We start from the raw sequence: 27,318 nt of genomic DNA, 5'->3' as shown, positions 1-27,318 counted from the left end.
TTCCAGTGATGGATCCTACTGTCCTTTGTAGAGTGGCAGAGGGATTGCAAATTGCTCTCCCCTGGGCCAGTGGGGCAGCAATTGTGAGGGAGCCATTCATGCTGTAGGGCAGAGGTGGGCAAAATATGGCCCACAAGCCATATGTGGCCTGTCAAGCCATCGATCTGGCCCTCTGCCTGCCCTGTGGCTCCCCTGCCCCCAGACCAATCGAGACCTGGGGATGGGGGATTGTGCAAAGTCATTCACTATTCAAAGCAGCTGGCAGCCCCTGGCAGAGTGGAGGGGGGTTGGAGGAGGTGAGATTTTGCCAAACAGGACTATGTGCAGTAGTGTAAGTAATCAAAAGTTCTTACCAGTAAGGGAGGAAGGAGGGCACACCAACGAAGGGGGGGGGGGACACCATGTGACACAACATGTGACTCTGCCTCATTCCATCTGGTATGCATGCCCATGCTCTTCCCCTCCTCCCACCATCCCATATTACCTGGGAGGAGGAGAAGCTGGGAGGCGTATGGCAGCTAAAGAAGCTGCTGGCAGTCCTCCTTTCCCCCACTGCCCCACCCTGCCAAGGAGCAGAACTCCCAGCCCCACTTCTTGACCCTCGACAGAGCTGCTGTGTCTGTGTAGACTGGGCTGGGGGGGACATAGGGCTGGCAGCTTCCATTGGGAGGGGCAGTGGGGAAAGGAGCAGAATGCTGGCAGCTCTTCCAGCTGCCATAGCTCTCCCAGCCACGCCATCCCCAGCTCTGTACACAGAGCCAGTGGAGAGGCTGGGGCAGGCTGGCTGGCAGGCTGTTTCTGGTATGGCACATCGGCTAAAAGTACTGTATGGTACGGCATATCATACCATACCAGCCCACTTGCACCACTGATTATGTGGAAGACCGGACGGCAACAAGAAATTTGCTGAATCAGCAGGTCTCCAGGCCAGCCCGGCCCAAACCTGACTCCTTCTGGGCTGTGTCTGCTCACTTTGCAGTAGTGGCAGCTGATGCTGAACACTCCACCAGGAAGGGCTGCAGATAGCTATTACCTCTGCACCACTCTCTCCCCACCCCACTTTTCTCACAGTTTCACACTGCTGTGTTCCTGTAGGTGGAGTTCCAGAGCACACCGCAAATCGAAATGTGAGATTAGCACTTGTGTGTAAACTGTAGAGGGCTGAAATGAGGCTGTAGGCTAAATCTTCCACTGATGTAAATTAGCAGAACCCTATCGACTTCCACTGAGATGAACGATTTACACTAGGGCTGTCAAGTGATTAAAAAATTTAATCACGATTAATTGTGAGCACTGCCCCTTTGAAATGCTGCGGCGGCATTTCAAAGGGGCAGCACTGCAGGAGCCCAGGATTAGCTAGAGTTCCCAGCTGACCTCGGCTTCGTGCCTCATTGCCCCTTGGAAATGCTGCTCCAGAGTTTCCAATGAGCCCAGCTGATCCCAGGCTCCTAATGTGCTGCCCCTTTGAAGCATGCAGCACTAATGCCTGCAATTAACATGTTAAAAAATTAACATATTAATCCTTCCCTGCGTTAATTGCAGGCGTTAACGCATATCAATTGACAGCCCTAATTTACACCAATTGAAGAATTGGCCCAATACCTCGGAGTGTCACCTTTGCTCTTTATCAGGGCAAAGAATGGAATGTGTTGTGGCGTAGACCCCCACTGTGACACAATGGCTGGTGAATGTTTGTGCTACCTGCTCATTTCAATAAAGAATTAGAAAAGAAAAATGCTATGTATGAACAGTAACTGCATTTGCCATCATATTTTATCCCATCATCCCTCCCATCTGCGCTTTTTTTCGCCGCTTCCAAAGAAAGGCATAAGGGAATAAAGGGACATAATGGTCAACAAATCAGTTCCTCTGTCAAGTACTAAAAACACCTTGTGTGTATTCCCTTCACAGTTCAAGAAGGGGACTAGGATGAGAAGGGAGGTTATTAGGTTCCCATCCATAATAAAGGTCTTCCAAGAGTCAACTTCAGTAGCTTCAGCCAGAGATGAGTGTGGAGGTTGTGCAGACAACAGAGGACCCAAAACATTCTCTGGGCACTGAACAGTTATGCTCACTTGTTGGCAGGTGCAACTAAAAAGATGCACAACATCTCAAACTCTCCATGTGGGAAAATGCTCCCCCAATAGAAGGTTTTTGAAACTTTGAGCATCAATCAAATGATCTTTAAGGAAAAATGTACAGTGAACACCTGTTGTGCAAAATCTGTTATCCTTCCTAGGACGGGGAAATAAAAAGTAAATTTAAACAAGTCAGTGAGAACTTACATGTGGCTCTGTTCTGACGGAATTTGTGGATTTCAGCCAATAATCGTATATTATTTATGATTCACTGTCACAACTGTTAATTCAATATGTGACAGATTGCCAATACCTATCTTGCTCTGACACCACAGAGCATAGGGGACTCTGACAACAAACCACCATCCGCTTAGTATCTTTTAAGTTCCTTCTTCCATCACCTAGCTTCTCAGCAATGTTAACCTTAGCAGGCTAAAACAAATGAGTGTTTAACTCATGCAGCAAAATAATTACACCAACCAAAGATTTTTCATTGCTAGCAAATTTCAAGCAGAACATTTCAAAAATTTGGGACATAGCATGTGTGTGTGGAGGAGAAGCACCGAAAGTTCCACAAGCTGAAAGAGTAGTGCAGAAAATATCCCAGCAGGCAATCTTTTTTTAGGCCATCTTTGCAAAGAACTCACAAACTGGACATCCCCAGACTCTGACCTACCCTTCTATGAGAAATGTTCCTTCACCCTTAAGGTCACCCTCATGAGTCACACTTTAGTCATATCAGCAGAGGTGACATGGGATAACTTGCACTGCACTGGAGAAACAGGTTACTTTATTGATGAGCACTGTCTATCTAGTACCTTTCAAAAGCATTGCATGCACTTTTTAAAAGTGCTGCAGGTAAGAGTGTTGCAAATTCATTTATTTAATTAAGCTTACTCGATAGGATTTCTTCCAAAGTTGGCTAAAACATAGTCTTCTTTCCAACCCTTTCTCAAAGCTGTTAGCTGTTTTTTCACTATTTAATAATGAGGTCTCTATTTTTCAAAACATTTACTAACTTTGCATTTTTACTCCTCCTAAACTGAGGTTGCTGTTGGAAAATAAGATGTCCATGATTTTGTCCTACTTAGTTAAAAGATGCTTGGAAAAATAAAACTGCTGGTTCACGTCCCTGACACAGTACGTGCACAATTTTAAATACACAAGTACTGTAATTCTGTGCTTAAAGTCACAAATGTATTTAAGTGACTTACTGAACTGATATCTTACATTGTAAAGTTTTGGAGGCAAGGATTGTCATTATTATATATCCATAAAGTTACTAACACTGTGGGACCCTGACCTGGCTGGGAATTTAAGGCACTACCTCAATATAAATATTTAATAGTATTAATACAACAATTCAAATAATCCCAAAATCGAAGTGTAGTCAATATCTGGATTTGGGGCTGCATTTTCACCCTGGACCCAGTTGTGAGAGAATAATAAAGAATCACAGAAAAAAGCGGATTTCTTCTCAAATGGAAGAAGGAACTTAATTGGAATAATGAACACTCTAAATCTTAAAGCTATCCTCGCTCTCTGCTTCACGGTAGAGAGGCTACCTAGAGCCTTCCCCACCTAAAGATTGAAAAGCACCATCCACACACCATCCTCCTGTACGATGTTCAGCAAGAATTAATATCTAACACTACATTCTAGATTCAGGTGAGCCACAAGTTTCATCCCTAATCCTGATCTGGTCACCCTCAGATCTGAAAAGGGTTTGTCCTATCAATTCACCTGGATTCTGACATCTCAGATATTCTCCTGATTCATGCAGTAGGTTTAAGACTCTCAATAGGATTATCCTACAGCAGAAAGGCTGTGGTCAAAGGACTATTTCTAACGGCAGTACGAGTGTTGTCTTCAAGTGGTCATTGTCAAGTCCAAGTCGAGTCTCAAGTCACTACAGTTCAAGTCTCAAGTCAAGTCTCGAGTCCCTAAAGTCACTTCCGAGACAAGTCGCAAGTCGAGTCTCAAGTCTTAATTTAAAAAATGTCAAGTCACTTTTGTACAAGCCATCAATATCGGCATTTTTGGACAATTTTTTCACCAAGTTGATTTAACAAAATTAGCAAGTCTTAAGTTGAGGCTCAAGTCGCAAACAATGAACCCGAGTCAAGTCTCAAATTGAGTCACCTAGGTGACTTAAGTCGGACTCAAGTTCAAGTCATGGGACTCGAGTCAACAACTCTGGGCAGTACATATTGTCAGCTGGGTTTGAAAATCATCAGAAAATGCTACCTATTTCTTCTGAGTACTGTAGTCAGTTTTAGCCAGTTAGGAATCTGGGTTCAAGTATATCCATGGACAGCAGCTAGTATTGCCATATATTTTTCTTATCACGTTATCAGACTCCTGGCTTAAATTTGGGTGAGATTCCTGCTGAATTATGGTATTTAGTTAAAAAAACCCTTACACTTCTCAGATTCAGCATCTCTTTCTCCACACACTTTAGACAGGACAAATAGGAGAAAGCCATTTCCCCAGCCATCTAGAAAAAAGCTTTTTATACTTCCAGGACCATAGCGACTGATACTATGATGTTTCAGAAACAAAAAACAGGACTATGTACCACTTTAAGGACTAACAAGATGGTTTATTAGGTGATGAGCTTTCGTGGGCCAGACCCACTTCCTCAGATCAAATAGTGGAAGAAAGTGATCTGAGGAAGCGGGTCTGGCCCACGAAAGCTCATCACCTAATAAACCATCTTGTTAGTCTTGTTTTTTGTTTCAGCTACACCAGACTAACACGGCTACATTTCTATCACTATGATGTTTCAGTATCTATATCATAAGATTGTAAAGCGGGCTTGTGGATCTGTAAGTCTAATGCCTTCGTTAATTTCCACTTCCTGCAATTTTGCAGAATATTGTTTGTTTGCCTTTGGGAGATTTCTGGCATGGTTGCGAAACTTGACAAAAGAAATAGAAAGCAGCATCCTCAGAACAATGTTATAAACTTGTCTGATTAAGATAATTTTAGCATAAAAAATGAACATGGTTATTTTATATTTCTTTGAATTATCAAAATAATCAAATTTGGATTCAGAACAAGAAACTTGCAGAATTTGTTTTTAAATTTAAAGAAAAAAGTGGCTCTGTTATTTTCAGGCCATGGGGCAACAGTTGTATTCCACACACTCGCATACATACTCACTACCCTGAAAACAACACCATTTGGATAAGCAGCTGAACATTTGAATTGTGCCAATAGAGTTGGTGTGTACCACGCACACATTTAAATACAAAGGTTTGCAAGTGCAAGAGGTGCATGCAAATTTAGGGTCCTTATTGACTAGCTCTATTGATAAGGATGAAATTTTTGCAATAAATAGAAAAACAACAGGATAGAATGATGGGATGCTAGTCTTGTACAAATTTAGAGCCAAATTCTGTTTCCAGTTACCCCCGTAATAAATTAAGTGTACATTAACGTCACTGAGTTTGAGTCAAATTACACTAGTGTAACAGAGCAGAATTTTACCTTTGGATATTAGGTAGTAACTATCATTAATACTAGTAATTAAAATCAAGGAAAATTAGTGATGATAAGAAATGTTATTTTTAGATATCCCAAATTTTTCTCTAAGTCTCTGAAGCCATCCCTCAGACTCAGGAAAGATTTCATCATTAGAGAAGGGCTTAACCAAAAGTCCAGATCCAGACATTCCAAACTTTTTAAGGTGCTACAGAATAAACCTGGATCTAGATCTTAACATTTACACGTGGTCTTTATTGGATTACTGGAACCATCAAGCCCCCCTAACTTTTGGGGTGTTCAGAATCTGGAGCCAGATCAGAATAATTCACATTGCATTCATCTTGGCTTACAAGTTCCACACATTTGCACTAACATGGAAGTGTTCAGATGAAGAATCTATCCTACAATATCCTTGTCCTCAATGAAAGACTGATTTATTTGCATACATGTATTGTGATATACAGATACAGTAGTTTTACATCAACCCCAGAGGAAAAAGCAGCCCGTACTAAAAGCTGGTCTCATTCATATTGTTCACCACTACATTTTCCCCTATTTACTCTAAAGAAAACAATTGCTTTCTCTTCTTTAATTTGAAACGCTAGAATCAGTAAAATGCATCCTTTTTCTGTCCCAATCACTTGGCCCATTTCTACATTACAGAGACTCTGCTATTGTCCTGCAGGTGTACCACCAGTATGCTCTAATGTAGACATGTCTTACATTAAAGGAAAAGCATTTTCCGTTGGTGTAGTCAATCCACCTCTCTGAGAGGCTGTAGGTAGGTCAAAGGAAGTGTTCTTCCACTTATCTAGCAGCATCTACACCAGCAGTTTGAGGTCGATCTAACTACAGCACTTAGGGCAGACGACTTTTCATAGGTGTGAGTGATAATCAGGTTGCTCTAATTTTTAAGAGTACACCAGGCCTTGGAAAGAGACAATAAAGAAATTAAAAAGTTTCATCATTCTCTGAACAGCAGGATGTTCAACTCCAGGGAACTGAAATGAAAATTGCTGGAAACAGACAAACATTTACAGTCCACTGTCGTTTTAGTTCTAAAACATAGGCCTGTGCGTATGAAAAGTAAATAAATAGAAAGTTCTGTACTTACCATAGTTTCAGCAACGCAGTGTCTGCAAGTCTGGTAAAAAACATGTACTGCAATATTGTGAGTCAGAAACGTTCTGTCCGTCAGAAGACACTTCCTTTTTTTGAAAGTGTATGTGGTCTGTCCAGCCTTCACAGGAAGCCATAACAACAAAATCCTTGTTTTGCATATTATTATCAGAGGCCTAACAATATTTATGGCTATATATATTTTTCTTAGGATACAATGAAGTGCTGAGAAGGACAAGCGTAAGTGAATTTGCATATGTTTATTATATAATCTCCAAAAGGATGATAAACCAGTTAATGCTTAGATGAGAAAATAGTATGAACATTTTCTCACTAGTGTTTGATTGAGCTAAAATCATATTTTGACTCCTTTCTTTTTAAACCCTCTTCAGGCTTGCTTTCCATCAGTACTCAGATGTTCAGGCTTCACCATTCTGAGTCTATCACCTTTCTGCTCTCACATTGAGGTGTATTGGGCACTTGAATCTGAAGCTCTGACTATAACAGGTGGAACAATAACCCTCTGTTCAAATAGCCCTGAATGCGGAGCTGGTTGAAATTCAGCTCTAGATTGAACCAGAAAGGAAGGATGGTTCAGTGGGGTACTACCAGGACACAAATTCCTGCTCTGTCACAGGATGATTGAGGTCAGATTAGTTTCTCTATGCCTCTGTTCCTCTCTGTAAAATATGGGAATAATGATACTTCCCAATCTCACGGGATGTTGTGGAGCTCACTACATTACAATACTGTGAAGTGTCCATGTTACAAAAATCTAATCTCTCTTTATTTTTAACCCTCCAAGGTCTTTGCTTAGACAAGATACAATGCCAGGCAAAAATCAGAAGTAAGGGGAGTGAAGGTGCTATTTCCGGTGTTCTTATCTTTTATCAGTAATGCCGCCCTCAAAGTGTTTCTGTAAAAGCATTTGGTGATTCAGAGCTTTAGGCAGATGCAAGACAAGCTGATTTGGCTCACATTCTTGTGAAATCAGCCAAGGGCGTTTTCAGGCAGAATAAGTACTCTGGCATGCTTTAAGCAGCATGCACGTACAGCAGCTGATTTTACTAGATGTGCTATTCCCTCCCCCACCCCCGCGTTTAACATTTTGGATGTGAAACCTTTAAATGTAGATTTAGAAACTTTTGTCACAGGCAACAGAAACAATAGCTTGGACAAGAGTCTACCTCTTGGTGCTACGATCACTCATTCTCCCATACAACAGCAGTTCTCAGATGTTGCCTCCTGGCCTTAGCAAAGAATTCCTAATAAACCAAAACATTAGTTCCATGAATATTCAGAGATCTAAAACGTAGTAAAAACCTCCACATTGTTTCTTAAAATATTTTATTGACTAAGCATATGGATCTAACTCTCAGCAGGAAGATGAAACAGAATGTGTGGTAAAGCCTGGGAGATTAGATAATTAAATTAAAGGTTTATTGTTAAATTGGGTGTCACAATAATGGGATTCCAAAGAGAACAGTAACTCTTCACCCAACTCATTATATAAAAAGTCTGACATTTCTTTGTGAGGATCCCTCAAAACTCCTCAGAATTCCAAGCCATTTAAATGATACTTTTCTGGTCTACTACTACTACTACTGCAGTGTTTTTATACAGGGCTTTTCATCAGCAGATCTCAAAGTGCTTTACCAATTAGGCAAGTGCAATTATCCCCATTTTACAGAGGGGGAAACTGAGGCAAGATGATGTGAAGTAACATGTCCAAGATTAACCAACTGGGTGGTGACAGAATCAGGAATAGAACCCAGATCCACTGCAGTGTTCCATCCACTAGGTGATTCTCTTTCCTATACTAGCTACTGAGAGTTATCATATGAAGAACTATTAAAAAGACTGGGACTTTTCATCTTAGAAAAGAGGAGAGTAAGGGGGAATATGATGGAGATCTAAACAATCATGACAGGTATGGAGAAAGTGAATAAGGGAAAGTTATTTACTTATTCCCATAACGTAAGAACTAGGGGTCACCGAATGAAATGAATAGGTAGGTAGTAGGTTTAAAAAACAAAACAAAAGGAAGTATTTCTCCATGCAACACACTGTCAACCTGTGGAACTCTTTGTCAGAGGATGCTGTGAAGACCAGGACTTTAACAGGGTTCAAAAAAGAACTAGATAAATTCATGGAGAGTAGGTCCATTTATGCTTATAGCCAGGATGGGTAGGAATGGTGTCCCTAGCCTCTGTTTTTCAGATGTTGGGAATGGGTGACGCGGGTGAGATCACTTGATGATTACCTGTTCTCTTCATTCTCCCTGGAGCACCTGGCATAGGATACTGGGCTAGATGGACCTTTGCTCTGACCCAGTATGGCTGTTCTTAGGGTACTTCCTCAGGTCTGAATATGCAAAAAATGTGTGGAGTTACATTCTTATTTGCTCTCGCAGTATAATGTGAGCTTTAGTACAAATATGAATCAAACTCACTAATTTTTGTGTTACAAATATAACCAATGGCAAACAAGCAGATGGAAGACAACTTAGGATTTGTTCAATAAGAAAATAATTTGTCAGATGTAAGAGGGTTTTTTGGTTGGTTGGTTGGTTGGTTTTTTAATGCCTTACTCTGCTAGCTGGGTAGGTGGGGACAGAACCTCTGTTTGAAAAGAAGGAAGAAAGCTAGAACAGACAGAGGAAAGTTAGTAAAGCTAGGGAGCTGAGGAAGGTTCAAGTTGGGAGTCTGCCAGGTTGACTAGAATGTTGCAAAGGGGCCCAGTGAAGAGGTTGTGGGGAGTAGCTAAATCTGGGTATCTGTCATGCCATGGACAGGGAGTGGAAACCTGTCATTGACTACCCACATCCTCTGACATTTGACCATCGCTAATTTCTTTCCAGGCAGGACTGTCCAGTCCTGCAGCTCCTTGCTATTCACTTGGGGTATGTCTACACAGCAGCGTTATTTCAAAATAATTGATGTTATTCCAAAGTAACAATGTGCATTTACACTCCAAGCCTTTATTTTGAAACAATATCGAGGTGAAGGACTTCTTACTCTGACTCCTATAAACTCATTTTATGAGGCGTAAGGGAAGTTGAAGGAAGTGTAGAAAAACCGAATTACAAGCGCAAAAAGCCGAATTACACTATTTCGACTTTAGCTATGCAGTTGACGTAGCTGAAGTCGCATAGCTTAATTCGACTTAGGCCTGCTGTGTAGCTGTATCTTTGCAGATCATACTCCTGCTAGCTGAGCAACACAGATCTAGGAAACAATGTCAACATATTTAAATAATTCACATTAATATTCTCCTTTATTTTTTGCTAATAATGGCAAATTATTTTTTCCTGGAGGCATTGGACAGCGTGTATCTCAGCGCTAAAAGGAAGCAAATAAAAATGCACCAATCACACCAGCTTATCTCATCAAACATTTTTTTAATCTTAGTTTGTTTTTGAACATAAATTGTTTTAGCTATAGGCACTCATGGAGCATATAATTCCATTGGCCTGATCTCTCTTCTGCCAACAGGAAGTTTGAGCAGTAAAATAATTGCAGAGTTCATGCAGGTCTTGAAGGCTGTATTGTTTTTGTAACAAACACCTGCCAATAGAAAAAAATATTAGACCATTCACACCAAATAGTTATCGAGTCAATCAGCTAGCTGCCTTATTTTAAGTAGGTTGAATGTCACAAATTACTGGGAACATGATCTTAGTGTCTATCTAATATGGTTCTAATGCAGAATGATTACGTCCAAAAGGGCCTGATTTATCAGAAGTGCTGCACATCTACAACTCTGATTAATGTTAGCTGGAGTTATGGGTACTTAGCACTTCTGAAAAACAGTGCCTCAACACAATATAATTTTGTAAGCTGATTTGATTTGCAATACAGTAAGGAACATATCAAGATATGTAGGCTTGGTGTAATTATGACTTTTTTACCTTCCTGACTATATTATAAACAGGACCAGCTGTGAACTGCAGAAGTCAGGTAAAGCAGGTCCTGTGATTTTCAGGACTTCATGGTTTGTTGGAATGGAGAGGAGGTGCTGCAGATGTGGCTCCCTGCACAAGCACTAACTTAGACCAGAGGCATGGATGCCCTCCAGGGTGTTATGCTCCTAGAAGACTGAACAGGGCAGAGCTCCATTCCATCATGCTGGTTTTGCTCCCAGTCTTGTCTATGTCCTGAAAGCAATATGCCTCTCCTTCCCCTGACAATGTGGGTGAGAGAGAGAGCTGGCTCAGGGAACAATGTAGCTGCCTTTACCCACAGAGTTCTCCTTGTGCAGTGGGTACTTCTCCAGCATCTGTTCCCTATTTGTTTAAGGCCATTTTCAACTGGAATAAAACCTATATATTTGTTGTTTTTTGTGGGTTCTCCCTCCAACATTCAATAAAAATTAGTTTTCATCATTTTCAAGGTGAAAGACCCCAAACTGCTGTTAAAGTAATACTAGAAGGTTTGGGTCAACTCACCAAGTAAAAAAATTTGGAGTTAAGAACTATCAATCTGAATTGATATTAAGTGTGTGGGTGGGGTGGGGGGGGGGGGGAGTAAGGGGAGTGGTAGAGTCGTACTAGACTTTAAGGGTTAGTTCTCCACCTGGATTTAGCCAGATCTCCATTCTTGTGAGCACAACATGGGTCATCTAGATATCCAACTACCCAATTTGCAGATGCTATCTATGCACCATAATAGAGCACACAATTATTTGCATCCAAAAACTGCAGACACAAGATGGAAGGTAAGTTTTTGAACATTATCATAGAATCATAGAACCATAGAGCTGGAAGATACTTCAGAAGCTCATCAAGTCCAGCCCCCTGCTCTAGGCAGGACCAATCCCAACTAAATCAACCCGGCCAGGGCTTTGTCAAGCCGAGACTTAAACACCTCTAGGGATGGAGACTCCATTACTTCCCTAGATAACCCATTCCAGTGCTTCACCACCCTCCTAGTGAAATAGTTTTTCCTAATATCCAACCTGGACCTCTCCCGCCACAACTTGAGACCATTGCTCCTTGTTCTGCCATCTGTCACTACTGAGAACAGCCTCTCTCCATCCTCTTTGGAACCTCCCTTCAGGAAGTTGAAGGCTGCTATCAAATCCCCCCTCACTCTTCGCTTCTGCAGACTAAACAGACCCAACTCCCTCAGCCTCTCCTCATAGGTCATATGCTCCAGCCCCCTAATCATTTTGGTTGCCCTCCGCTGGACCCTCTCCAATGCATCCACATCCTTTTTGCAGTGGGGGGGGCAGAACTGGATGCAATACTCCAGATGTGGCCTCACCAAAGCCCAATAAAGGGGAATAATGACATCTCTGGATCTGCGGCAATGCTCCTCTTAATGCAACCTAATATGCCATTAGCCTTCTTGGCTACAAGGGCACACTGTTGGCTCATATCCAGCTTCTCATCCGCTATAACCCACAGGTCCTTTTCTGCAGAGCTACTACTTAACTGGTTGGTCCCCAGCTTGTAACTATGCTTGGGATTCTTCCGTCGCAAGTGCAGGACTCTGCACTTGTCCTTGTTGAACCTCATCAGATTTCTTGTGGCCCAATCCTCCAATTTGTCTAAGAGCATGGTCTGAATCAGATATTTAGCAGGATTTATTAACTTGATCTGTATGATGCACATATAAATATTTTCATGTGAGTTGTGTTGGAAGAAGTACAGGTCATGATGCAGCACAATTTTTTTTACTGAAATACATTGTTATGTTGGAAGGTATTAATGTTGGACAGCAAGCAGGTCTCATTTAGAGAAACACAGACCTTATAAAAGCCAACACAATTGCTAGCCACCCTGCTTTCAGGAAAAATGGAAGGAACAACTGTCTCTTTACGCAGTAATAGCTGGAAACAATGGGAATTCACTACCCAAGTCAGTGCTCCATATGGCAAGGCCGACCAGAGGTTAAACTGTATGGATTGAGAGATTTTCCTGGGACTGACTGAAAACACAGCAGCTAATGGAAAGTTTAGCAAACCATTTGTGTGAGAGAGGCAGAAAGTAGAGAAAGCAGATATGTGCATACAGGATTACACCAAACAATATCTGACACATCTCATCAATTTCTCCTTCTACTGGACACAAACCTGTTAACCCCAAATACTTAATGCTTAATGGTTTGGGTCATGGGGCAACACAATGAGCTGCTACTCACCTTTTTTAGACGTGTACAATTATTTTACTTAGGAACAATAGCTTTTTTCAATGCTGTCACCTTGGCATGGCTTGCCCCCTGGTCCCGGTGCAGGATTATTACACTGGCGACTTCGAGTGCGTTCTCCCTGCGCACAGGCGGACCAAGCACTCCAACAGCTCCAGCCCCCATCAGTGACGCTTTTAACTGTATTGGGCCAAAGCAATGTTAGTTCAGCAACATGCTGCCTTGGCTGTAGTAGCACAAGGGCAACTCTCTGAAATTCAGGAAGTTACTATTTTGAAGGCGCACAAGATGGTGTAGTAAGTTAAGGGTCAGTAACATGGAGTCAACAGGCCTGAATAGAGGCCTGTAACATGAAAAACAGTAACAGGCCTACAATCTAGTGAGCAAGACTTTGGTTCAGTAACACAGGAGCCAAGAAAGAGGCCCTATTGATAATTGTGTAAGTTAGGTTGAGCATGGAAGGACGCAGGGAGACACTGGGTACAAACTGTAAGCCAAAGGGGAGTAACGGAACATCTTAGTGAGAAATGTCTTGGTACAAAGACTCCCTAAAAACTAATGCACATACCAACCTAGGTTCAGGACCGGGTCGAGATTGACAGCATGAAGGATAGTAAGTAAGCCCCCCTTCTGTAAGATGAGGGGTGGTAACTAGGCAACAGAGGGTGGTAACCTGGTACGTTAAAAAGTGATGTAAGTTGTTTATACCTGTCTATAAAAGGACACTGCAAAGGGTGCTCGCCGGCCGACCTTGGGGTGGGGGGGTGCACTAGGTGCCTGAACGGCAGGTGTCATTGCCTAAACTTACAGAACGCACAGTAGCTTAACTTTGACTAACTGCTGTTAATATCTGATATATGGCAATAGGCCTGCCCGGTGTTGGTACCTTGTCAATGCGGGCCACAATGCCCAGTGGTGTAACATTGTACTGATCTCTGTTACCAACTGGTAGAGCTTCGCATCTGACAATAAATCTGCTCGATTGATTTTAAACTTTGCCTGCATGTGTCGTTTCGGGGCCTCTCAGAGATCTCTTGTGTTGACCCAAGTGCACGGGGTCTAACACTCTAGATAAAGGGAGTACCGATTGTTATGCATGCAGCCAAAAGTTTATCATCACCGACGGAGTAGAGGTCCTGTCAGGAGCATGCCAGGACAACCGTGACCAGACGACGCTGACACTGAAAGTTCAGCCCACCAAAGGTACCGAGGTACAAAACACTGAGGTACGACAGAAGGAACAGAATTTGGCCCACACTCTCACCTATGATGGCTCTAGAAATGCAAAACCGCATTTTCATCACAGACTGGGCGCTTGAAAACACATATGGCCAAAGACACTGCTGGGTGCTTGGCAGTTTTGGAAATCCAGCCACATATGTAAGTGTCAAAGTCAAATGCAGAGCCTCATTGTGGACACCTATTCTATTAACCCTTGGCCACAAAGGAGAATGTGCCAGTTCTACAGGATCACTTTTCAGGACAGAACAGCATTAAAATAGCCATTTTTACCTTAAGCTTTGACTACAGTGGGGGGCAGATCCTCAGCTAGTGTAAACTGGCACAGCACCATGGAGATACAAGGATTTACACCAGCTGAAATTTTTTAGTCACTGTTAGACAATTTTCACTGGTGCAGCTAATCATGAGTTATAACTAGATAGCTGCCCTTGTATAATTTGTACCACATTAGTGCAAATTGTGTCTATACTAGGGGGTTGCACTGGTTCAGCTCCATCAATGGCTAAAACCCCAGTGTAGATAATGAGAGGACACCTTACATTAGAGGTAAGCAAATACCAGCCTACAGGCCGGATCTGGTTCCCCAAGGTTAGTTCTAAGTGGGCCACCACTGATATATTTATCTGCGCCTCCCCAGGTCTGGCAAATTACAGATTCTGTTGGCTGTGGATCTCTGTTCCCAGCCAATGGGAGCTGCAGTGATCCACGGCCAACAGGAGCTGCAATCACCTGTATCTGCAGTGGTGCAGGTAAATATAGTGGTGGTGACCCATCAGGGCTAACTCTGGTGAAGTGCTGCCATTTTATTGCTCACCCTTGCCTTAGATAAAAAGCTACGATTACCTCAGTGATAGTATTATTCCTTACACTTCCTATCAATTGCCACAAATACTAAGTAAGGATTTTTAGTGATCTAAAGCCTGGGGCAAATTGTGAAGGATGAGCACTGCAGGACAGAAGAGTGTTACAGGCCAGGTAGAATGTCAAAAGAAGACTGATTTCCTCCATTGTCCTTTGTGTTAATAGCTTTCAGGGAATAGCTAGTGGCAAGGCTGGAAAGATGTGATGTAGAGATGGCACTTGAAATATTAGTCTGCCTACTTATTGGCACCTAAGTGATACTGGACCAATCTAATTGTAAGCCTGAGCTGTGAGATCATGCAACATGACACATGCATTTCTGAGTACTGGGACTTTTGCAGAGAACCTGAGGAAACCCAGCAAAGAAAGTGGGAAAGGCTCTTCTGCGCTCTGGTCAATGCCAAACCACATTTTTGCTCAGTTCAGTTTGTTTGGGAGAGTTTTTGGGTGTCTTTACAAGGCACAGTAGTGAATGGGGATAGAAAGCAATCTCTGGTTGAATATCTTCTCTGCATTACTCTTTCCAGAAATACCCTATTGATTAAAAATACCTTCTATCTCTCCTGCCCAGCTGAATAGGTCAGTAGGATGTGTACGTCTGTTCTGTGATATAGGAACGTACAGAGAGTCTTTCATTTTGTCTGGATAAAGACCATATTTTCACAGTGTGCTGTGACCAGGGCTGGCCTTACCTACTGAGGTGGCTGCCTCAGGTGCCAGACTGTGAGTGGGAGGGGAGGGGGGGGGAGCACTAGGACTCAGAGAATTGAGACCTTTCAAAGTTTTGGCCCAAGCGAGAGGGCATGGGGGTGTCATTTGAGCTCCCTGCCTCAGATGCCAAAATGTTGTGGGCTGGCCTGGCTGTGACATGTTCATCTTAGCCCTGCTTAGAACATTGATAGTGTGTGAGTATCTACAAACCTTCCTTTGGTGTTGGTTTGGGGATCTGGCAGGCATCTCCTTTAAAATAACTGGAGCATAGGCATGTGCACTCTCCATCCACCAGCAACAAGGTCCCGCCATTTTTGCAGGGCTCACATTTGCACACACTATACTCTGTAATGTAGTCCTCAATTGCTCTTTCCAAATTCTGTTTCTTTATATGTGCATCTTTCATTTTTACTGGAACAAGAGTATGTATCGGAGATGGCTGTAAAGGCAAAAAACCCCACATATGAGACACATTATTTTCCCTATAATCATGTCTCAGTCCTTTCTTGATACAAATCTTTAGACAATGTTCTTTAAAACAAATCTTTTCTTCTGATAACATGAAGTCTCCTTATAGTTTGCTCTCTGTATTTGGCACACCTGGTGGATGTGGGTTATTTTAAGTAATGGCTTGCAGACCAGATAGCTCAAGATTCAGATCCCCCTAGTTGCACCCAAAATATGTTGCAGAGCTCAGTGACATTTGCTTCCTCCAAAGAACAGGTTGGAAAATGATATTGACTATAATGTATTTGTGCAGATAAACCAGCAATTCACCCATTGCCTGGAATCCTCTGTTCTTTTCTGGTCATCTTATCTCAAAAATGTTTATCTAAAAGATACACTGTAGTGCAAACAAAAAATATTTCAGGGAAGTTCTATCACCTCTATAGGAAGTCTGACTAGATCGGGGTGGGCAAAAGGGCCTCCACGGGCCAGATCCGGCCTGCCAAGCGGGTTGATCTAGCCTGCGGAGGCCCGTCACTCCCCTGCCCCCATGCCAATTAGCACCTGGGGACTGGGGAAAGGAGGAGGAAGAGCACAAAGTTTCCTCTGCCCTACTAGGAGCATGCGGTGCTTTGAAGCTCCACATGCTCCTGGCAGGGCAGGAGGAGACTTTGCACACTCCCCCATTCTTAAGCCCTGATTGGTCTGGGGCGGGAGGAAAGTGCAAAGTTTCCTTTGCCCTGCCCCACTCTGAGAGGTGCATGCAGCACTTAGAAGTGCTGCACACCCCTGGCAGGGTGGGAGGATGCCTTGTGCTCTTCCCTGCCCCCAGGCCAATCAAGCCCTGGGAAGGCAGGAGCACGTGCAGTTTCCTCTGCCCTGCCCCCACCCTGAGAGAAGAGTGCAGCACTTAGAAGTGCCACATGCTCCTGGCAGGGTGGGAGGAGGCTTTGCGTGCTTCCCCACCCCCAGGCCCTGATTGGCCTAGGAGTGGGAGAGCATAGGAAGTCTCTTCCCACAGCAAGGGGCATGGGTGCTTAGTGGGAAGGGGGGGAAAAGGGGCTTCCCCACCCCCAGACTAATTATGGTCTGGGGGTAGGGAAGCCCGAAGCATCCTGGCCCTGCCACTTCTGGAGTGGCCCGGGGCCACTTAAAATTTTTTTGAAGTGGCCATGGGTAAAAAATGATTGCCTTCCCCTGGACTAGATGATCACAGTCATCCCTTCTAGCCTTAGAATGTATTCATCCATTAAGAAAGGACCAAAGCTGCCTAGATGAACTAAAAGGAAGAAACTGTCTAAGAGTTCATGGTAAACAAAGTCATCCTGGTATATTCCGTACCACGGGAAAGGAAATTTTTACAGGTAATTAGGATACATGAATTTATTACATACTCGGCATAGAAGAATCTCTCCTTACCCTCTGCTGTATCAGCACTGGAGCATCAATCAGTGAGCTAGCCCACTGAATATAATCCTCTACATCAACCACTTTGGCATTTCTCAGAAGCATTTCTTTTATTTTAACGGAAAAATCAATCTTTCCTCCCTCAACCAAAGAAATGATGTCATCAATAACCCAGTTGTCATCATGGCTCCCTGCACAGAGAGAAAGAGAGAGAGAGAGAGAGAGAGAGAATGACTTGAAGTTTATGGACCACAGATTGTAGCACAAATCAGCCCACCTCTCCCAAAAGTGACAAGAAGAAAGATTTCATTTTATATGACTGCAGTGAAATCTTATCTCACTTGGCTATTTCTCCATCATTTGAGAGAAATCTCACTTTGACTTTTGTAATCACATTGGAATGCCAAAAACATAGGAAAAGAAAAAGAGTTTCTAAGGGGTAAGCACGGCATAGATGGACAGATGGGTACAGCAGACAGCACAGGAATGGGTGTAATACCTACTATTTAATGAGTGCCTATGTATCAGCCAAGCTGAACAAGAAAAGGACAAAGATTAAACAGCCCTGGATAACACAGCTAAGAACTGAGCTGCATATACAAAGCAATGCAGGGAACCTTGCAACACCTGACTGAACTGTTCTTGGCAATGACTTTTTCTCCCTTAGCCTTTTGCAATCAATATTAGCTTAAATATTTAAATTGGTCTTAAAAGATGGGGAGGAAATAAACATCCCGGCTAGACTGTTACTTGCAAGTAGGAATAAGAGATCCTCCGGAAAAGGGCTTTATTCCGGAGGATCACGCCAGTCTAGACGCTCTTTTCCAGCTTTTCCCCAAGCCGGAAAAAAAGCGGCGGCCATGTTTATTTAAATCCCGCGGGGGATATTTAAATCCCCTGCGGATTTCTCTATTCTGACTTGCCAGCTTTGCATGCCTCTTCCGGAGAAGGGGCCAGTCTAGACGTAGCCTCCCCCCTCTTTAAACAGAAGAGCTTCCAGTTTTGATCTCATATACTTACGATTTGATTTCACATTGATGAGTTCACATTTACCACCTTTCACATGAGATTTCAAATCCAGGCTTTTATCTAGTAGACTGACATCTAAATTATAACCAAGACATTTCTTTACATCTTCTACCTTGAGTTCTGTAAATGCAATTAATTTGGAGATCATTAGGGGAAAACACATATTTGGGTTGAGAAAAGGAAACAGAAAAAATACATACAATTTTATACTTCTTGGGAGCCAAGTTTCGGGACTGTTGAAAAAAATTATTGCTTTCATCTTTTCCCTATCCTTTGCCCTACCAATTTATGAATTCAGTGAAGTTTGTCCCTGTAGTTTTGACCTATTGACTAGGAAAACACTAGGTACACACTTTCTGCTTGCAGCTCTTCAAAAAGTAACAGTCACCTGTTCTCCAGGGTTGCCCTTTTTTGAGGGATGAGTCTTTCATCTGGGGATTGTGTCTTTTTTGGTCACATCTCATTTCTTTATTTTTAGGTCTGTTGTATCATAGAATTCTTTCAAAAACTGCAAAAACAGTTCTAACACAAATAACTACCACAGCTGCATTCAGCTAGGTTCTTGATTTTACTACCCATTAAAATAATGGATACAAAGAGATCAACTAACAAATTACCTCTTACGGTCACTGAGTGAATTTTGTAGCTCAGCTAGCATTAAGATTTGGGGTCCTCTATAAATCAGGCCACATTGTCACCAACCAGTACTAGTACCTTGAATAGTGTTTAAATAAAATATTTTCTCAGATGGTTGACTTCCATCCAGATTCTGATTTCACTTACACTGATAGAATTCTGGGTAATTCCATTGATGTCACTAAAGTGACTTTTGTGTAACTGGGATTAATGTTTGGCTCAGGACTTTAATTCTGAAAACTAATGGCCAAGGCTCCTATCCTACAATGAGGTACACAACATGGGCAGATCTTTGCATCTGCAATGAGCCTCATTGACTTCAGTCAGCTCTGCACAAGGTTGTCTGTCCACACATTTCATTGCAGGATTGGGGCCTATTTGTTGAGCTGGGAGCTATAGGAAGAGCAATAAAATGAATACCTTTTACACTCATGGCAGTGTCATCCAACACGTACAGAAGTTCATATTTTCCTCCCACAGTCCCAGACACAGCATAGTGTGTTCCATACGTTTCTAGAAATCTAAAATATTCCCCCTTTTCATATTCAGTGGGCAGATACTTCACATCTTCAAGGAAAGAATCTGTTAGCCGGACATCACGATTTCGCATTTGGAATCTTCCCAGTTGTACGTTTCCTTTGACATGCAAATAGGTTTGTTTCTGTACAAAATGCACAATCGGACATGTTTTGTTCAATAGAAAATGCAGAACTTTCAAATATTGTACAGGATACTCTAGTGTTTTGGAACATCGGGCAAACTTATTAGACTAAAGAAGACATTACCTAAAACTTCACCGAATTTTAATCTGAAGAAGCAGCAAGAAGTTAAATTACTTTCATTTTCTCCCCATTTCTGCACAACTCTGATTCCCAGTTTCAGTAAATCAGACCCTTTGTATTCTACAGTTTACAGACATCACACAAGCCATTTTTTTTTTAAATCAGACTCTATATAAAATACTTTCCTGACAATTTTGTAACTTAAAAATAATTCAAACCTGTTTGTCAAATAATGGGCACCTACAGACATCAATTGGAAATGTACCATTGCTTACTATGGAAACAGGATTAGGATCTTCCTTTTTTGAAAGTACCCTGCTATTCTTACACTGTCAGAATGAAGGGTATAGTTTTGTTTAAAAAACACATATGATGAAAGCAAATCAGCAGAGTTCCCACCACGCAAAACAGTGTAAGTTGTAGGAGCGTCACACCCCGCTTGAACTAGATTTAATACTATATACAAATCATCATTAAGACTCTCACACTGCTGAGGTTAATGCTTAGAGGACAGCTCACATTGCAGCTCAAATTGAGGTTGTGGTGTTGAATATTTCATATGCTAAAGATAGGAGCATGCAACACAGAACAGTTTCATTTAAATGGTGAAAACAAAAGAATAAATTCAATGCCTCAAGTCAACATTAAGTGAAACAAATCCACACAAAGCCCAAGACTTTCTAAAACAGGAGCCTGAAGTTTGGCCTCCCATTTATGGGGAATGTCTTCAAATGCAGGCATGAGGTTGCCAAATCCCATTCTATATAACTATAGTCTTTTACGGGGTTGGTCAATAAAAAGGCAACAGTCTGGTGGGCCTCCACCACTCTATTTTCCTGAACCTCTGTAGGTAGCGGCAATTGTAGCTCTTATTGGCTGTGGATCGCTGTTCCTGGCCAATGAGAGCAGCAGAAAGTGGTGCAGACCAGGACGCCGCTTCCCACTGCTTCCATTGGCTAGGAACAGTGATCCATGGCCAATGAGAGCTGTGGTTGCTGAAATCTGTGGAGACACAGGTAAATATAGTGGTGGAGGCTGCCAGGAGATAACTCTGATGATCAGGCCCGTGGGCCAGTATTTGCACATCCTGGTCTTATAAGACTCTCATTAAAGTAGAGCTAAACACATCAGAATATTTAATGATTTGTATCCTCTCAATGCTCCTGTAAAATAAGCTGCTACTATTGCCCCCATTTGACAGAGGACAACAGAAAACACATTGTCAGATGAGAAGTGGGCTGTGATCACGAAAGTTCACGATGCCATCTACATGTTTTGTTAGTGCTACCAGACCATTTGTTCTTTTTTAAGTTTACCCTGGCAGCTTAAAACTGATGTACCTGCCTCCTGCTCCACCCCCAGGTTATGGCATAGGAAATGGCCAAGGAAAATGGTGAGTTGCTGGATTTTTCTTGGACTCTGGAGATTCTCTACTGCTGGAATGAACTCTTAGGAGCTATTGCAACTGGTTAAACTTAGAGGAGTTCTTTGTGACCTGTTTCCCTCGGAGAAGTGCTGCGCAAAAAATGGCCAGTCTTGAAGATCTAACCCTTAGGATATTAACTCAAGCTTTGCCCACCTGGGTTTTCATTGCAAGTTGTTATTTAAAGGCCATGTCTTATTTGCAGCTAATGGAATAGATCACAACTGTTCCCTGATAAAGATGGATCATAGCATATGGATCTCTCTGGTTTTTGGGAGCATCAACCTGTACTGAAGACTAAAGTGGTGAAATGTGGGTCAAATACAACTTAATTTGGCAACCACTGAAATCAAAACTTTAATCTTTACATTGCCAACATTTTGCCAGTCCCACATATATGATGCAAGGAAAGCAAGAGGCATCCTGAGCAGTTTGGAAGATAAATACTTGTATAGTTCAACAGGATGCTACTTTCAGGTCCTATGAAATTACTACATCAGACGCTTTATGCCACTGAGCTTACCGTTTCTTTGGAGACTCGCAAGATCGAATTTAGACTTCTATTCTTTGAAAATTGGTAGTTAGCAGACACATTTGCAGGTGCACCTTCAGTAGGTGTATATTTTATTGACATGGAAGCTGAAAAATGTTCTCGTTTTTCTTGATAAACCTCTCTTATCATGGTCACATGATCCCTGTAGGACTCAGTTGAGAATTTTTTGTCTGCTTTCGTCTTGGGGAAAAAGACCATAACAGATAAAAACCATTAACAAAAAATGTATTAACAAAAACACAATCAATTGAAACTTATGTAATAAACAGATATTAAAACTACAAGTTTCATTCTCAAGTCATCGCTGATGGCATGATAAAACAATCTATATAATACAGGTGTTGAGGGGTACATAGTAGATGAGGGTCTAGGGATTTGACAGGGATAGCACACAATCAGTTTGTACAGGATTTAGACCCAACATTCAAGAAATAGAACTACATTCAATACATGGGAAACAGAAAGGTTTGTTTCTATGATTGTATTATTTCAAAATTAGCAAAATCTTAATATGAGTGCTGGTCAAAAAAAGATATCAATTGAAACTGTTTTGAGATGGAAAATTGTGTTTTGATAAAATTAAGTTTGGTTTGTTTGTTTTGCAAAAAGTCTCTTTTCCATGGAAAATTTCAGTTTTTTTTTAAACAAATGTCTTAAATTAAAAATATTTAGGTTTTGTTGTCAGGGTGTGGTGCCACATGGGAGCTATAGTTTTTTTCTCTTCTCTGGGCTACATCTCTATGATTAGGATTGGTGGAATTTTATATTTTTACTATTTTGATGGATAATATCAATGTTCATTTTTCAGCATTTGTGTTATTTTTATCCATTTAACTGTCACAGTTACACAAAAATATGGGTTTTCATCAATTTTTATCCATTTAAATTTTCAGATTTATGGGAAATCTTTGGGGGATCATATAATTATTTAATGATAATAGACATGGATTTCATAAAGCTAATGCTTTTTAAGTGTCAAATTGTCAACATCACATACCAAAATACACCAAGTAAGTAGCTTTAAATCAAACTCTTAATATTTCAAGCACCATTTTTCTTACTTTGCCTATTGGTAAATTCGGATTATTATTGATGGAAATACATTTTAGTCAGTTTGTGTGGGTACAGTGACTTGAGATTTACAAACAGTTATTGAGAAAAATCAAATCTTTCCAAGTCTACCTATGATGCGCCATGGCTAGGGACTCCCAGGATAAAGCAGCCTCCCCTCATCAGGAGGGGAGACTTGTGGTTTATCACTGGAGTTGTAACAGAATCAGGGAGTCTGGCCTGTATAGAAAAACGGGTGCACAGTCTGACCCACATCTCACATGAGACACTATGCCAGCATTTTTAAATGGAAAAATTGTGGTTTTCAGCTGAAAAATGTGTTAAACGTTTCTGTGGAAAAAATTGATAAAAACAAAATTTTCTGTGGAATAAAAGCCCATTTTCTGACCAGCATTAATTAGTATGTAAAATAACTGTTGCTGCACTTTCATCTTGATTTCCCTCTAGAACAAGAAGAAACTGGAGACTTGATGCTTTCAAAATATAAAGGTGAATATTTTCAAGCGACTAGCAATTTTGGGTGTCAAGATCAGGGTCTCAATCTGAAACACTTTGAAGTGACCTGTCTTTTAGGAAAATGCTATACACCTCACCTATGAAAATCAGGTTCCTTTACATTGGCACCCAAAGCAGAAGTCACTTGAAGATTTGGCCAAAGGCTGCTGAATATAGGGAATCATTTGGATTTTATTTTTCTATTTGGCTATTTATTTGGATATTTATTTTTTATCTCTGCTTGCAGTCTGAGACAAATGCCTGTCAAATTGTGACCATTTTGTTAGATTCAATTATGACATGCATGGCTATTTTAATGATTTTTGCCTTTGAAGGGTGAGTGTAAAAGGGCAAAATCACCAGTTTCAAATATGGTATGAATGTTTTCATAAAACTGTAACAAACAAAAAACAAATGGACAAAACACATGCACATGTACACACACATGATTTGGATCAGCTCAGTTGTTCACAAGTAAGAAAAGTTGCCACAGCTCTCTTCTCCCCCTCACTTTTTTTTTGGTTCAGTAGGTGTAAAGTCTTTGCTATGTAAACTTGGGGAAATGCCATTACATTTCAAGGATTATAATCTTCAATTTCCCATTAGAATGCAAATATGAATCTTTATAGGGTCTCAACGTCAGACATGAAGCAGAGTTGCCATTTTATTTTCCATCTTCAGTACCTGTAGTCTGGCTAATTCCAAATACCTCCTGTTAATGTTAAATAAATATACTAATAGTGTCATTTTTTGTATTAGCAAAATATATAGATTTGGTAACAAAGAAATGCTGCTAGCACCAAAAATAAATACACATGCTGCATGTCAATGCTTTATGAGTCATGTTTAGCTAGCCTTACTTGTATTGGCAGATAACCTTAGCTGCTATGAAGTCAATTGGATACATATGTTATACTTGCTTAGGTCTGGAAATATTTCTCTGGGAAAATTTAACTGAATAAGGAACTCTTAATATTTTTCAGGAATTTCTTATTCAAGCACCCTTACATTAATGTCTTGCTTATGTAGATGCAGAGACCTAGGTAGCTATAGTATAGTAATTATCTTTAGCTATAAACTGAACTGAGGCTGAGGCACCAAAGAAATTTTAAAACTAATGTGAGTTAGTGTCCGAATCTCATAGAAGGCACTGAAAATCTTCATCTGAATCAGCAAAGGAAAGGTGATCTACTGGTTATGAGACCCAATGCAGGTCAAAAGAGCTAGGCTCTCTGTGGGTGTGTCTAGACTGGCAAAATTATGCGCAAAATGGCTAAAATGGCGAAGGGGGCTTTCTTGCGCAAAATCGCGTCTAGACTGGCCACGGATGCTTTTGCGCAAAGGCACTTTTTGCGCAAAAGCATCCGTGCCAATCTAGACGTGCTTTTGCGGAAATACTTTTAACGGAAAAACGTTTCCATTAAAAGTATTTCTGCAAAATCATGCCAGTCTAGACGCGGCCTGTAACTTTGGGAAAGTTACTTAATCTCAGTGTACTTTAAGTCCCCATCTGTAAAATGGGCATCATAATGCTCCCTAATTCTCACCTGTTATCTGTGTCTTGACAATTTAGATTGTAATTTATTTGATAAAAGGACTGCCTCTTATGATGGACTGATTGAACAGAGCATGATAACCACTTGGGTATGTCGTCCACATCTGCACTAGAAGTTGGAGGTGTGGTTCCCAGCTCAAGTGAACATACTTGTGCAGGCTGGCACTGAGGTAGTGCACTAACATAGTAGTCTAACTGTGATAGCACAGGTAGTGGCAAGAAGTACAAACCCACCCAGACCCTATAGTACATGCTCAGGGAGGCTAGCCAGGCTGCTACTCATTACAGTCCCTGCCACCTCAGTTACATTACTATTTTAGGGACTACTTCAATGAGAGCTAGAACAAATGTGTGCGTGTCAGCTTGAAATCACACCTCCAGCTCCAAATAGACACAAGTGTTCCCTCTAAGCTGCGAGGTAGCACAGCCCTGTAGCTACTTAATGAGCTTCACCCAGCAAGAGTCTCAGACTGCTCTATGAGCGGAGTCTTGGTTGGCAGAGGGGCACTTTCCCTCAGCTACAGCAGCAGCTTCCCCAGCCGGCATGGATGGGACATGATTGAAGTGACAGTTTTGACATCCTGTTGAAAAACTAAAGCTCAGTCGACTCCCTCCTGACTTTTATGCAGAGACTTACATCGTAATTGATAACAGGAACATTCCATGGCTTGCGGTAATAGGTTTTGGTATTCCCATCACGCACTCTGTCACAAACCCCATTGTAATACTCATTTTCAAATGGGCTTGCCATAGGCTGCATCCCTAGAATGTTGATTCTACAAGGAAAATGAAGGCATGTGTTAAATTCCAAAATGTTGATGTTAGCACCTTTAGCCTGTAGATAGCAGTATTATAAACTAGAAAAGCCAGACAGCATAAAAATTACAGGACAGCTAACAGAATACTGAATCTTTTTGGAATTTAAAGAGTTGGAGTTCCTGTTGTTCAACATTGATATTAAAGATCCTGAGGCTTTTCCACAAGTGTGAGGGTTTGCCGTCCCTCTGAACCATTGTACTAACCTAATTCATCTCAGAAGGTACTACATCAGTGGAGCCATAAGTGTACTATTAGGTATGTATGTTAACAATCTTTATAAACAAATGTAGGGGTTCACAGGAGTTTAGGAGGAAATGTTGATAGTATAAATCAAAAGACTAACTAGGAAGCACTATGTTCTAATGGATAGGGCATGACATTAGGACTTGAGAGAGCAACATTCTAGTCCCAGCTCTGCAACTGGGATGCTCAGTGACACTAGCTCACCTCTTGGAGCTTTAGTTTTCCCATCTGTAAATTGGGGAGAATGACATGTCCTTTGTAAAGCGCTTTGAAGTTGTGGATGAAAAGTGCAGGAATGAACAAGTGATTGATATTATTAACAACAATGAAACATGATGGGATCCTTTCAAATGAAATGAAACCTGTAAAAAAACCTATTTCTTCTCAAATAGCAATTTGTAGTTAATCTTTATGGGATCAAAATAAGGAGATTTTTTTCCAATGCACTTTGACCAGATTGTTTCTAATTCTCACGATTATGCTGTCTATTACTGCATTTTGCAATACTAAGTGTGTACAGAAGCCACACATCCCTCAGGAGGAATATACAGCTAATGATATTGTAGACTCTGCTCCTGAAGAATTAGTGCTAGATCACTATGATGGCCAGATGGTAATCAAGTCATTGAAACAATACCCTTTCTGGTTGAAATGGCAAGAAACTGTTTTTTCTTTGTGATCCTGTCTAATATCTGTTTTGTGGGCATTGATTCTAGACAGGATCACAAAGAAAAAACAGTTTCTTGCCATTTCAACCAGAAAGGGCATTGTCTCAACGACTTGATTACCTGCATCCTGCTTCAAAGACCTTTTAACACCAAAGAGAATCCTACCAACTGTCATTCATACTTAAATTCAACACTTTTCACCTAGGTCTAAACAAAGACATTAATTATCTTTCCCATTACAAAGATAGCTTCCCCAATTATCACCTCTAATATCATTAGCTCACAGACATTTACCTCCCCCCGCATTCCCCTTCTGTTCTGAAATTTGATTTGTCCTTTTCATATGTGTTCATTTTTTTAATTGTACCTTTGGCATATATGGTTGTGCAAATTTTCTTCCACTATTTGATCTGAGGAAGTGGGTCTGGCCCACGAAAGCTCATCACCTAATAAACCATCTTATTAGTATATAAAGTGCTACATAGTTATTTCAGAATAATGACCGCTATTCCAAAATAACTTTGCTGTGTAGCTGAAGCAA

At 41.3% G+C, this 27,318-nt stretch overlaps 2 protein-coding genes across 3 annotated transcripts in view; both read right to left on the bottom strand.

Moving 5' to 3' along the window:
* The window catches only part of FYB1 (FYN binding protein 1), a 119,450-nt gene extending 112,493 nt beyond the window's left edge, over positions 1–6,957 (bottom strand). For both annotated transcript variants that reach the window (XM_014581770.3, XM_075932510.1), the window contains exon 1: positions 6,682–6,957. In XM_014581770.3, coding sequence (XP_014437256.2) covers positions 6,682–6,942 — 261 coding nt within the window. In that variant the 5' untranslated portion in view covers positions 6,943–6,957. The remainder of the gene's footprint in view (positions 1–6,681) is intronic.
* A 3,109-nt stretch (positions 6,958–10,066) lies between these two features.
* Positions 10,067–27,318, bottom strand: part of C9 (complement C9) — a 31,444-nt gene continuing 14,192 nt past the window's right edge. Inside the window, exons 5-12 of the mRNA XM_006139482.4 lie at positions 25,685–25,823; positions 21,897–22,106; positions 19,589–19,829; positions 18,524–18,652; positions 17,516–17,694; positions 15,860–16,088; positions 12,830–13,015; positions 10,067–10,252 (exon numbers count right to left, since the gene is read on the bottom strand). Coding sequence (XP_006139544.2) covers positions 12,858–13,015; positions 15,860–16,088; positions 17,516–17,694; positions 18,524–18,652; positions 19,589–19,829; positions 21,897–22,106; positions 25,685–25,823 — 1,285 coding nt within the window. The 3' untranslated portion in view covers positions 10,067–10,252; positions 12,830–12,857. The remainder of the gene's footprint in view (positions 10,253–12,829; positions 13,016–15,859; positions 16,089–17,515; positions 17,695–18,523; positions 18,653–19,588; positions 19,830–21,896; positions 22,107–25,684; positions 25,824–27,318) is intronic.

This window comes from Pelodiscus sinensis, chromosome 6 (assembly GCF_049634645.1).
Source record: "Pelodiscus sinensis isolate JC-2024 chromosome 6, ASM4963464v1, whole genome shotgun sequence".
Classification (NCBI taxonomy): domain Eukaryota; kingdom Metazoa; phylum Chordata; order Testudines; family Trionychidae; genus Pelodiscus; species Pelodiscus sinensis.
The sequence above is the reverse complement of the archived record's forward strand: the minus strand, read 5'-3'. Positions and strand labels throughout refer to the sequence as shown.